The 13,964-nt window shown below is 38.3% G+C and overlaps 1 protein-coding gene across 1 annotated transcript in view; it reads left to right on the top strand.

Moving 5' to 3' along the window:
- The window catches only part of MAP3K5 (mitogen-activated protein kinase kinase kinase 5), a 102,805-nt gene that overhangs the window by 40,742 nt on the left and 48,099 nt on the right, over positions 1–13,964 (top strand). The window contains exons 4-8 of the mRNA XM_031054051.2: positions 2,101–2,294; positions 2,559–2,727; positions 3,672–3,778; positions 7,445–7,615; positions 12,080–12,192. Of these exons, the coding sequence (XP_030909911.2) occupies positions 2,101–2,294; positions 2,559–2,727; positions 3,672–3,778; positions 7,445–7,615; positions 12,080–12,192 (754 nt within the window). The remainder of the gene's footprint in view (positions 1–2,100; positions 2,295–2,558; positions 2,728–3,671; positions 3,779–7,444; positions 7,616–12,079; positions 12,193–13,964) is intronic.

Below are 13,964 nucleotides of genomic sequence, written 5' to 3'. Positions count from 1 at the left end.
AAGCTGGAAACATCCTTTTTCAGAGTTGATTTTTAATTAAGACCTGAACTTTGGAAACAGTGTGCCAGAGGTCTGGGTAGGCCTTCGTGCAAGCAGTCTTGAATTTTTTTTTAATGCACTGAATAAACATTAGGAAGTAAAATGCTTGCCCCAGGATATCTGTAGCTACCTCACCCTTTCTCTTGGCTCTGACTTCCTAAACTTTTTCCTCTTTATTTAAAAAAGGAAAGTGGGGGAACAGTCTGCCTATGCTTAATAGTAGCTCCTGTGCCAGTGACTTCCCACCCTCATCCTGTAATTGCTGAAACTATTCCCAGCAAATTCATAATGTTCTCTCTGCTTTTGAGTGTGGGGCTTATTAGATTTTAGCAGAGTCAAAGGTTCATCCATTCATTCTTGAAAGTGTGTGATCACTTTATATGCTACCATTTTGTTGAGCTGAAGTACCTGTTTAATTCTCCATTGCAAAGGTGAGCAGTTTGGGTTCTAGCATCACACTCCTTAATTGTTTATTAAAAATATTGTCATACATTTCCCAGTTCTTTCGGAGTCACTAAATTCATGCACAGAAGAATGTGTCCTAGCTGTTCAGCTGTTATGATTTGCAGTTGTTGGGGGAAGAAGACTAAATTAATCCTTGTGCAAGTCTGTGTATACAATCTCCATCCAAGTTCTGGGTTAGTTTTGCTCAATGGACCTCATGTAAATGCCTGTATCAGTTACTTTTAAATTTCACAGAGTGTCTATATCCCTCAGAAGTGGGGGTGGGATTGCCTTTATTGCAAGGGCTTACAGTTTCATAGCATAATAGGAGTAATTAGAAAAGGTAATTTGTGTACTCTTGATAGCCAGTCTCTGATCTGTACAAAAACATCTTTACTGACATATTTGTACACATACATTCATACAGACTGAAGTAACTCAATCCTTCCCTATTTTTTAAATCTAATAATGCATGTTAAAATGCATGTGTTAAGCACAGCTGGTATTGTGCATTTGCAAACTATTCAGTGACTGCTCTGTCAATGGTTGGAGCTCAGCTTGAAAGGGGATCCTCTGAGGTGATGTCCTCATGGCTGTGTTGACTTCTGGGAAAGTGGAAGAATATGACCAGAAGGCAATTAACCTTGGAAGTAATTTAGGGGGTACCAAAATGGTGGGTCTCAAGAATTCCTTCCTTAAGGCTTTTCTTGCTAGGCTGCTGGCCACTTAAATAGTGGAATCTGAGCTTTGAGAGCCAAATGGCAGAACTCCTCATTTAGATGGTGTGCTGTCTCATAGTTAAGACACTTCAAAACCACAAATAATCAGCAAGCTTTCAATGTGCATAAATCTATACTGACACACATCCCTCTGGCACCAGACATCTTGCCTCCGTCTTTCCTGGAAGATAAACTTAATTTTGAAGTATTGGTAAAATATCTGTCATATATTGATATATAGAAGTCAATACAGTATAGCAATGCTAAGATGGTCCATAAGTGATTATTCTGAAATATGTATGGTTTGCAGTCCCACTGCCCAGGAAGTTTTTCTACTTAGTAGGGAATTTTTTTGTCTTTGTTATGCTAAACTATTTCAGCCATTTTGCAGTTCATATAAGGATCAGTTTTCTCTACAGTTTTCCTGTTGTGAGGCAACTAGCTTGTGCTGTTTTCAACATCTGTGAGCCTAACTGTACTAAATTGCAGAGTGCTTGTTCCCTTCTGAACATCAGTCATCTTGAAAACGAGTGTACGTCAGCTTCATTTGAATCCACCTGCTGCTTTAGGGTGACCAGGGTGTGCCCTCAGCGCTGTTTTTCTATTGAGCCAATGACTATTTTAAGGTCAGTGTGATGCTTCTGAAAAGACTCATCTAACAGGAAGTAGTTCAGAAATCTGAAAGAATATATTTCAGATGTATATCACTTCTGAGATGAAAACCGAACACATAATCCTAGACTACATAGGTATCAGAGTCTTGGTCTTGCTTAAATAAGCAGCCTATCTCCCTGTGACTTTAACAGGTGAAATTCTGCAGGTATTCTATGCAATTGCTTTATGCTTAGGCTTGTGAAACCATAACTTCCTTAAATAATTGCACTTTATTTCCTTACAGATGTGCACTGGTAACTACATATTTGTTCCTTATATGGTAACTCCACATAACAAGGTGTACTGCTGTGATAGCAGTTTTATGAAGGGACTAACAGAATTGATGCAGCCCAGCCTTGAGTCGCTGCTTGGACCTATATGCTTACCTCTGGTGGATCGATTTATTCAGCTCCTGAAGGTGGCACAGGCCAGTTCAAGGTAAGTTGTATTTTTGTACCCCCATTTAAAACTCATATATTCTGCTAACAATATAAATGTTAGGCTCTTGCTTCAGGGTGATGCAGTGTTTTGCCTTCTATATAGACAAATTGATAATTAATAATTTAGTTTCACCAAATCTCCGTGTTGACACTGCTCCATCAATAAATGCTTCACATACATGTTCTGGGAGAGCTGCAGAGCCTGAAAAACAAGTGCAAGGGACCTGTTCCAAATTTCTGATGTGAAGTTATTCCTCTCCAGCCAATATTTCCGGGAATCCATTCTGAATGACATCAGGAAGGCCCGTACTCTCTACACAGGCAAAGAGCTTGCAGCAGAGCTGGCAAGGATTCGACAGCGAGTGGATAATGTTGAAGTCTTGTCTGCTGACATTGTAATAAACTTGCTGCTGTCCTATAGAGACATCCAGGTATGAATCCTGTCTTCCAAAGTCATCTTAATCATAGCAAATTAAATTACCTTCTCAGTGAAATTTTTAGTGTATTTTGCACAGATTTGCTAACAAACTAGACGAATAATGTACACTAATAAAAATCTTGTATAGTATCTTCACTGATACTTTTTACTTTATTTAACACTGTTTATAGTGTGCCCTTACATAGCAGAAAGGTGTTGTTGATTTATAACCAGCACCTAAGTTATACAACAACTCTTCATCTCAGCATTGCTATGTGATCAACAACCCTAGTGTGTCCTATTTAAAGGCTAAGGGGGCGTTCTGCTATTGATACGTATATGTATTCTTTGTCACCATGCTTGTGACACTACTCAGGAAAACATAACATGTCCATCTGCATTTCAGCTTCTGGAATGGTGCTAGTTGCTTACTTTGTTATATGTAATTTCAACTGTTGCTCCTTAAACATTTTAAAGTGATTTGGTTTTTATTGTGGTTGTTTGTTTTTTAAACAGGTCAGCAAGTAAGCTCCTTTAAAAACTGTGGTGTCAAAAGATTCTTGTATTTTGTTAGGTGTGTAAGACATACCTACTTCAGAGTTTTGGGAGGCCTCAATTTAGATGCAGTTAGCATTGTAATGTCTGTACTATATGAACTCTGATATGTGTTCAGCCTCTGAATCTAATTTAAATAATGAAACAGATGTACTAAAATTTCCACAGGACCACGTTGAACCACTCAGTACAGGACAATGTTTCCCTGCTAAATACTGTGCGTATTCACATTTCTGATGAGTGCTAGGCTATTTACAGTTTGAGACTGAGGAAACTGAAATCTGTAAAGCTTACAATGAACTGAGAATACTTTTTAGTGTGAAATAATAGGTCAAAGAGGAGTTCATATAGGTGTACCTCGGTACAGCCACTTAAAATTTCATTATTCCCTTCTTTTGGAAGGATTATGATTCCATTGTGAAACTGGTGAAAACTTTAGAAAAACTGCCTACTTTTGACTTGGCTTCCCACCACCACGTGAGGCTCCATTATGCATTTGCACTGAGCAGGTAAGAAACTATCCTTCTTTCTGCTGTTGAACAGTAAATCAGAACTCAAAACTTTACACAGGGTTGCTAATCCTGGGTGAAGCTCCCTACTGGACTCTTCATATGCAGCTCTAGCGTTTTCACTGAAGCAACTCTGGGGACTCATCTTCGTGATCAATCTAAGCTTTCCTTACCTCCTGCAGTGTCAAATTCAATTTCTGTTTCTCTAGCATAAGTGTTTGATTTATCTTTCTGTGGGTTAGCACCACTTTTTCATTTCAGTACCTAAGTCAGGGCAAATAAATACCTAACAGTATTTTACCTCTGAGAAATATTGTAAGTATGGCTGTATGAGTGGCAGTGCTGCAGCATTTGTGCTAACTTAGACACAGGATCATGGAATGTTTTGTGTTAGAAGGATCCTTAATGACCTTCTAGTTCCAAATCCCCTGCCATGGGCAGGGACACCTTCCACTAGACCAGATTGCTCAAAGCTGCACCCAGCCTGGCCTTAAAACATTGATGGATAATCTCATTCAACTCTTGAGTTTCAGTAGTCAGGAGACAGGAGCACTTTGATCATATGTCCTTCAGAAGATTCCATTATATTATAATAATGAACGAATGTTCTCTGATAACATGCACAAAAGGCACCACAAGGAGAAACATTCACTACTTTGTTAGGTTAAATGAGAGCCAAGCCTGGATTTTTTTTCCTAGGGTACTGGCAGTTAGGCAAGGCACTAAAAAGGGAGTTTTTCAGTGGAAATTACAAAGGTTTTCTGCTCCCTTGCTGTTATCGCAGTGAACATTTTGCTATTAACATTTAATGGAGTGGACCAGGTGCCAGCAGGCATTGAAATTCTCAAATGTAGAATATGTCTACAGATCTTTCTGCTTCTCACAGATTTGAATGTTGTAATTCAGATTCTCTGAGGTGGCTCAAAACAGCATATCATGTCAAAATATGTCACAAGTAGTTAGTTGAAAAAAAAAAACAAACAACCCTGTTTTTGAAGCAAATGAAAAACCAAAACAAAAATAAAACCCAGCTATCCGGTATTGTTTTGCCTGAATAAAATATCCATCTTTTTCCTTTATACCAGGTATCCATATAGTGTATCAGTATTGTACCACTTCTGTTTCTGTTTTGTCATAAATATGTGGAGTTTTGCAGATTAAATAATCCAGTATGTATCTGCCACTTCTGCATAGCCTTTACAAAGGTCACTAGCCGTACCTTGGAGTTCTAACAAGTTATTTAGACCTCAAGGTCATAATTTTCTAAAATAAAGTCACCTCTGAAAACAGGACTCAACTAGTTCACTGGGACACTAAAAAAACCTGCAAAACTGCAGTATATTCTTAGGCAGATCCTTATACTTCATTGGTTCTGCTGGGACTCCTTGCAGATTGAAAAGTCTGTTTTTATAGATGTGACTGTAAGATGTAGCCTTTGAGGTATGTATCTTACTTGCTCTCTCTGATGACAAGTGTCTATCATACAAAAAGTTGACACAGTACCTCCAAAGGACTTAAAATCAGATTTTCCTCTCCCTCTTTTCTCCAGATTGTGCATGCAACTGGAATCCATGACAGCTATGAAAATGTTTATGCTTTGGTGGATGCCAAGAAGGAATTAATTGGCTAATTGTAGCTTTCTTCTATTGGTAATATAGAGGATATTTCCTAAGCTAAGGCAGGTCTCAAATATTCTACACATCTGAATATCTGATGTGGAAGCAACTGTCCCTCATGCTTCTAATCCAGATCACTAGTACGGAAGGATGAAGCAGCTCAATTAGTCAGGATTAGTCTGACCTAAATCAAGAAAATGTGACTGCACTGATGATGGAAGAGTAAGCAGAAAGAAAAGTAGGGACCTTTGTCTCTGGAGACCAGCAAACTCTAAATGTCTTAAATTACAAACCATTGTGTCTTACTGGCTTTGTTCTCATTAAGTTCAGCTCACTATTGGTTTGATCTGTGTTGGTGATTGTCAATATGAGATATGGAAGAGATATCTGTTTCAAATTCCATTCTGAGAATTGCCCTTCTGTAATGAAAGCCAGATAAAAATCATGAAGAAGCTACAGATTTACTCTTACTGCTTTACTTGAGTGATCAATATGAGAAGACATAAAAAAGCAAACCAGCAGCTGGGCAAATGATTAGTTGTCAGGGGAACTAAAATAACATGGACCTGAAGAAGACTGTTACTTGCTCATCCAGGAGCAATTTATTTCTCTCCCTGGACCCTGGGACTGTAAGCACTTGTCCATCTCAGATGAGTACACCAGCCTTTTGTGCCACTCTAGAAGTATTCTGGGAGCCTGCTGCAGTTCTGTAGTCTGAGGAGACTTGCCCTAATTTGTTAGAATTTGACTGGTCTGAAGGCTGGGAAGAGATAGCACTGGTTTTTATTTATCATCAGGCTGAGTCAGAAGTAGAGGCTGCCTCAGCACATAGATTTGCACAGAGTGTTTATGTTTTTTCTTCTGGTAAAGCAGTTCATACTATCTGCCGAAACAAGTGCTTTTGCTCTGTTTTCATCGTTATCTTTGTTATGTTGTTATTCATCCTCTGCTACCCATTCTGCTCGACCTAAACCTTCTCTTCCACATCACCCCCTTCTGGAGCTGCATTCATGAGCTCAGAGATCATAAGTTCAGGTATTTACTACAGTACACATGCTCTGACCTCTGAGGTTTTACACTGACACTGCTTGTGCAGATGCATCAGAACATTGATACGTTCTTGTAGAGGGGGAAGCAAAAATCCATTACTTAACCTCTAATCAAGTAGTGTCTGTTTTAAGATGGCTGTGGCTTTTGATGTAGTGGTTTTTCTTTCTGAAGTAGCCTTGTCTTCCAAGCTTCAGTGCAAAGCGACTTTTGTGTATTTCCCCCAGTTCAAATTGTATCCACTCAAATATAACAAGCAATTTCTTCAAAAGAACTTAATACTCTCCCCAAAATGTCAAAGAATAGTTCTTGCAGAGGAAGGAGTCATTTGCTTGTTGAGTACACAAATATGTAGAAAATTCTAAACTCTTGATACCAAAGGATACATGTATCCAAACCATGAGTCACCAGGAAGTGTCTAATACTTGCAATTACGTGGTTTATTTGTCTGATGTACTTTTGTTAATATTACCTTATTGGCTTCACTTCCTAACCTTCCCTTTTGTGAGAATTCACTCTGGTTCGTGCTTTTTGTGTAGGTGTTTTTGTTGATTTGTTGTGGTTTTGTTTTGGTTTTTTTTCCACATTCAAAATGTATATTAAAAAAAATCACAGACACAAGTTGGAATCTTTTTTTTTACTTGTAAGACATGAATTACTATGAAAAAATGTTAGGTATGAAACCAAGGTTTGTATCTTTCTGTTTTGTAAGAAAACAACACGTAATCTAAGAATTGCCCTTTAAGCTCTTGTTCCTGTTGTCAGTGCTTTGCTCTAGCTGATGCTTCATGAGAGACAAAATGTATATGGGGGCTGGTGTAAAGGTGTTCAGTGATATTAAGTAAAAAAAAAAGAGGAAGGAGGAGGGAAGTGAGTGTATATTTAATTGTGTCTAGAAGCAGATTTACATTGATGAAGTCATATATATATTCAAACATAGTAATAAAAAAGTGTTTCTTTTTAACTTTATTGGGTTTTTAATCAATTTTTTATTTTTCAATAGGCGAAATCTGCCTGGAGACAGACAGAAAGCTCTGGAAATTATGATTCCCCTAGTAGAACAGGAAGACCAAGTAGCTTCAGATATGTACTGCTTAGTTGGCCGAATTTACAAGGACATGTTTTTGGAATCTGGTTTCATAGATACAGAAAGCAGGGACAAAGGGACATTCTGGTGAGTACTGTTTTAGTAGTCTGTGTCCTTTTGTTAGCTTTGGGAAAATATTCCTTAAACAGGAATATATTTCAGCTGTTTTTTTTTCATGCCATATATTTGTCATCCTTAAGGGATACACTGAATCTTCTAATGTTTTTCACTTATGTTCTTCACTTCCTTGTTAAGAATGAGATATTTATGTTGTTAGCAGATCCAGATCTGGTTCCACAAAATTGTTGAAGTACCTCAGAGACTTTGAAGTTTAGGTAGTTCTCATCAGAGTGTGTTTTTCTCCTTTCCAAATGTGAAGTCACCTGTTTACAGTATCAACTTATTATTCTTAGGACTGAGGTTTAACTCTGTATTGATGCTTAGGATGTACTATTCTGTTTGTTTGGGTTTTTATTCTTTTTTTTTTGCTTCCATGCTCACTAGCACTATGACTGTTCCAAACTCATGCTGACAAAAGTTTTATTTATCACCCCATCATTGCCATATAGTATATGCATATTACAGTGGATTACAGTACCATCGATAGACGAAGAAGTGCATAATAGGCTAGACATGTTTTTATCTTAATTTTAAAAATATAATGGTTTTTATTGCTTTTGAAGTACACTAAAACACTGTAATGTGCAATAGACTTAAAAAATGGAGGCAGTGGATGCCATCCTAGACTTCTGTGAGGATGAGCTGCTTTTCTTCATTATGATTCAGATGAGGATACAGACAATCTCTGTTTATGTATCCTGCACATCATAGTTCTGGTCTTCTGCTTGTCAGCTGCCTGTTGAAGTAAATGCTTAGAATGGAAAACTTTCTTCTCCCTTCATCATTTGTCACTTGTTTTCAATAAACCAGATTAGAACTGTCTTTGGTAAAAGATAAGATAAAACTGTTTACCGTTTATGGCCTCAGAATACAAGTACAGTTTATAATTGCTGGTCATGCTTTAAAGTTTTGCAGTGCTTACTGGATTTTTTTAAAGATGTTGAAATAACAGGAATGCAGCATATTGTCATCATTCCCCTCCTTCGTAATTTTGGATTAAAAAAAAGATTATTCTAAGGCAAGCCCATAACAAACTTTCAAGATCCTTTTTTTTAAAAAAAAAAAAAATTTTGCTAATGAACTAATACAACAAGGAAACTGTAATCCTGTATACAAACACTCAGCATTATCACAGGCTAAATAGTATGAATAGGTATTACTTTTGTTATTGTACATCTTGCTTTTTTCTCATTCATAGTGCCTTATGAACAGATAAACTGAGATTTTCAAACCTAATTGGATTAAGAACAATTATAATAGTGATAATTTCATGTAGCTGTTTTAATACCCTTTCAATATATGCATTTTAGAAGTCATGATATTCATATATAGGGGAGTGAGGGGAAGTGATTACAGCCAGGCACACCAGTTTGGGAAAGGACTGCAGGCTGACAGCTCCTTCGACAGGGTAGGATGCTGAGCCTCCAGCTCGTAAGTAATCACGTAAGTCTGTGGCAAGTAAGACATGATATAGACCACTCTGCCATAGGACAAGGAGAATCTCTGTTGATTCAAGCTGGAGTTCTGCTGGAAGCTGTGCTACATGGGCCAGTTGCCTTCAGTATGTAGTGTATGCTGGATATTGATTTGAATTCTAGAGTTAGTCACCCAGCAGACTTAACGTGGCTGAAAGGCTGACTCATAACTCATTGGAAGGCTTTGGAAAGGAGACCTACTCTAGTACTCTAGGCCACAATGGGAGAAGGTGTGTGTAGGAACAATGCCTCCATGACAGTGTTATTTTGTTGAGATAAAGGTTATTATCTCAGTCTTAAAGAAATGAGCATGTAGGAGAACTATATTGAATTGCATATAGTGAGTATTTGGCAGAAGAACCAAAATGTTGCTTTTGCAACAACTGGTGATGTCAAGGTACTTTGGTCTATTCCAGAAGGAAGGGAAAAAAAAAAGGCAGGCAGTGCCAATTAAAAAGCAGAATAAAAGACATCTTTCATATAAATATGAGAGAAGAGATTAAAGACTCATAATTAACTGTCACTTTCTTGTTGCATATTGACAGTGTAAATCAGACTTACCAAAGCTATCAAGTCTTTATTCAAATCTTTTCACTGCTACCTCCCTAATTCAGTGTCTGCACTGCAACATTTTCTCAAATGTCATCTTTCAGTTTCTTGATGGCATTTATAATTGTACCAGCTGAGCCAGCCTCCATTTCATTGGCAGACTTTTAAACCTTACCACCTTTCTACAAATCTGCACAGGTTCCTCGAGTGATACTGGGGACATGACAATGTCAGCAGCTGCAGCAGTTGAACTTAAAATAGTTCAGTTAACAGACGTGACTTGTCACTTGTTAGGAAACCATGAATATTTTCATCTATTCAAAATTAATCAATGCATGGGGTTTTTTTTATATTTATGAGGCAAGTTTTAAGAATGTCAGCACAGGATTGCATCAAATATAAAATTACACTTTTGGTTGTAACAATTTAGGAGAGGTAAATAGGACTACAGATATCTAAGGTTACTAGTATTTCCTGGTGTGAGTAGCATGTAAAGATGGCTAGAAAAATTAGTTTCTGCTGGAAAAGGGAGAAATTTGGGAAAAAAAGGCAAAATTAAGATTTCTCTGCTCATCACGTTTTTTTTTTATAGGGCTAGACTCTTGTCCAATGATTAAGTTCTTTGGAGGGGGGCAACTGGAGTACAGAAAGAGTCTTTGTCAGCAAAGACAGGCATTCCTCATAGGAGAAGAAAAACTCCTATTTTCAAACCCGGGCTGATGGAGCTCGTCCAGCCTTGTATGTTCTTCCATCTAAGAGAAGGACACTTATAAAACCTATGACCTGCAGACTTTGCTGTCACTGTCCTAGCTCACTGGGCCTGGCAGTTAAACCTCAGGTGTAAAGGTTGGGGCCAGTTCTGCCCACATTGTGCCTCACCTAAACAATCCCCTGCGCAGGCTGGAAGAGCTCGCTCTCACTTGTGGGTATGGACAGGTGAGGGTCGAACCGGTAGGTGACAAGGTGCATGGGAAGCTGCAGATCCAGCCTTGCATGCAGGCAGACCAGCACATGGGTAGCTTGAAATTTCTTTGGAGATCACAGTCCTGGTTGGATACTTCCGGATTGCCTAAGTACCCTTTTCAACCAGATTTGCGTATCCCACATGTCCTTGGTCATTGTGCTTGTAGTAAGCGTGGTTAAAGCCCTTCCCAAATCTTCGCTCGTGAAGCCAAGCCATCGGTATGTAGCAGATTGAAGAGGAGCCTGTCCTGAAGTTCTGGACAGCAGAGTCTATGTTAAAAGATGCAAAGTCCTGAATCATTGGATTTGCAAAAACATCAAACCAGGCCAGACATTATTTGTGGTCTGCTAGGATCAAAATGCCTTAGCTTTGCTTACATGTCAAAGCGTGTTCTGGAAGCCAAATCCTTTATTTTCTATTATAGATTATTTTTCTTTCTTATGTATTAATCTTACAACCTGCTTAACTTTTATTATATAATCCATCTCTTTGTCTAGATTTTTCCTATTGTTTTGAAAGTAATTTTAAACTCTCTACTTTTATTGTAGCAGAGTTGTGCTGACTAAATCTCTTGTGCTTTTTAAGTCACATACAATATTCTTGTTTGCCTCCTCCTTACAGGAGGGTGTATAAGTGCATATGTGTTTGTGTATACATCCAGCCAAACATGTTCTTATTCTGTAGGACAAGTTTAAAACACTATTGATCTGCTGTTGCTGTTGTTACCGCGACTTGCATTACTAGCATGAGGATAGTGCGTGCTGTGTTTGTGTGACTCCCCTTCTCTTTTAGACAAGATTTAGGCTAGGTGAATACCACGGCCATTCTTCTTGCTCACTCACTTCCTCTTGAGGAGAATAAAATCTGGTATACTTGGTTTTCATGTGAATAGACTCATGAAGACAATGTCAGTTCTAAGGCACTCAGTAAGGAATAAATTTGGAGTAGCTGAAATCATAGCTAAATGCAGCATATGTTTTGTATCACTTGCTTTTGTGCTTATGCATATTGATATACTTGTTCATCACTGCAGCAGATCCACAACAAAATCTAAGATTTTAAGTCAGTGAAAATTCATACATTTAAGAGTAAAATAATAAGGTTATTAATAAATCTAACTGAAACAGGTTTCTTACAAGCTGATAGTATTGCTTTTTTTCTTTCATCTCAAAATTGGCAATCTAGTGAGATACTGTAACTTCACTGGGATGGATGAGTAGGGTCTGTGCTTGTTGTGCAAGGGAAGAGGAAATGGAAGGAGGATAAATAATGGACTCCTAAAAATAATCCCAAAGCATGTGTGGAAAGTGGTAAAATATTTTTACTTCCATGGATTCTTGCTGTGTAAACAGAAGATAAGCATTTAAAGTGCCTAAAAGTGTAATTATGTCCCTCCTAGATTGCATTGTTTAGAAAGTAAACTTATATGTTTGTTTTTTCTAGGTTCAAGAAGGCGTTTGAGTCAGAGCCAACATTACAGTCGGGAATTAACTATGCAGTACTCCTCCTGGCAGCTGGACATTGCTTTGATACTTCTTTCGAGCTGCGGAAAGTTGGTAATTACAGCTTGCAAATTCACAGCAAAATCACATTCTAATGAAAGTATGACATCACTCACCGTCATAGGGGGAAAATCTGATTGTTGCATATAAATGCTTTGATAGTGACTATATGAATATTTAAGTATGTCTCCCCCATCACCACTGATCCCACCTGATTATGGATGAGTGCTGTCATGAAGACCTGGTTCCAGTTTCAAGACCTTAACTGATTACTAAGGCTTAGTGAAAGCTGACAATCATCTTTCTTTTCACTGGCGTCATTTGTGTGAAACAGGAACACCTGAAGAGGGAATCCAATTCCAGCTAACATTCTTTAAAACAAACAAACAACTCCCCCTGTAGAACTGTAGGAAATATGGGCAAAAAGGCCATCCTAAGAGTGGGGAAAATGCACTTGACTTGAGCTTGGGATGGGCTGAGAGAAGGAAGTTTCTCTTCCAATGTTTTCTTAAAGTTGTCCTGAATCTCTGCATTCATAGAATCACAGAGTGGTTTAGGTTGGAAGGAATCTTTTAAAGACTATCTACCCCAGACCCCCTGCTATGAGCAAGAACATCTTTCACTAGATTGGGTTGCTCAACCTGGCCTTGAACACTTCCCCTGACAGGGCATTCACAGCCTCCCCAGGCAAGCTGGTTCAATGCTTATGGAGGAAGATCTAAGGTGTCTATTTTGATTTTGTGGTTTTGCTGGATTTGAGGGGAGTGCAAAGTCAGGATGTCCTGGTTTCAGCTGGGATAGAGTTAATTTTCTTCCTAGTAGCTGATATGTAATACTTTTAGGGAAGGTACAAGAGAAAGCACTGAATGTTCTAATATGTAGTAACATATCCTTTGCAACTGACATGCTTCTTTAATGCATTAGTATAATTCTTGACTTTATGGGGGTTTTGGGGTTTGTTTGTGGTTTTTTATCAGTCTCCTGAGGAGATTGTCAAGTGAGGAAGAAACAACGTTCTTCATTCCACAGAATGCTCCTGTACTCAGCTTCTGCTCTAGTTTAGAAGTTAGGTGTGCACTGTGTGTCTGAAGTAATTCTCTAGATGGAGAATTTTTTGAATGTGAAGGTCAGGGTGAGATGGTTACTTCTCTGGTGTGAATGAAGTTATTCATGTGAAGGTGATTGGCTGCATAGAGTTTCCCCAACTACTGTGTTGGCCATTCTGTGAGTGGTTGAGATTTTGTTTTCTGGGTCAGAATACTTCCATTTCCTACACTGAAATTTGAATTCTTGTGCCAGTGTAGGAGGTAAAAATATATGTTTTGCTTTCTACATAGCATTTGCAAACATTCACTCAGCTGGCCTAATTCTATATTAGATAACTTAGCTGGGCTATATTTAGTGTGTAGTTTAATTCAAATCCTTCCATTTAAAAGAAACTTTTCAATAGCACATAGCCAACCAGATTTAGATAAATTAATTGTGCTGATGAAATCTGGGTGTTACTTGTAGGGATAGATGTTTGGTATCATCTTGTCATGAGTTTGTCCAGTGTTATTTTTCCTGTTGTTTGTATGGAGAAAGTTACAGAAATTAAGGGTCCTTATTACTTAATATGGCTGATGAATGATTAGGTGGAGAAATACCTGCTCCCTTTCCACAGAGCCGCTCCCCAGGGAGGCACATCCCGGCCTGTGCTGTACTCGTGGATTGTGTTTTCCCAGGTGCACCACCTTACATTTATCTTTGTACTATGAGGTTTGAACTGTGAGCTGGCTTGAGTTGTGCTAGATTCTGAAGGTAATTTACTATTTTCCTTGTCTTGG

The sequence above is a fragment of the Melopsittacus undulatus genome, chromosome 3, assembly GCF_012275295.1.
Source record: "Melopsittacus undulatus isolate bMelUnd1 chromosome 3, bMelUnd1.mat.Z, whole genome shotgun sequence".
NCBI lineage: Eukaryota > Metazoa > Chordata > Aves > Psittaciformes > Psittaculidae > Melopsittacus > Melopsittacus undulatus.
Note: the sequence above shows the minus strand (reverse complement) of the source record. Positions and strands in the feature narration are given on the sequence as shown.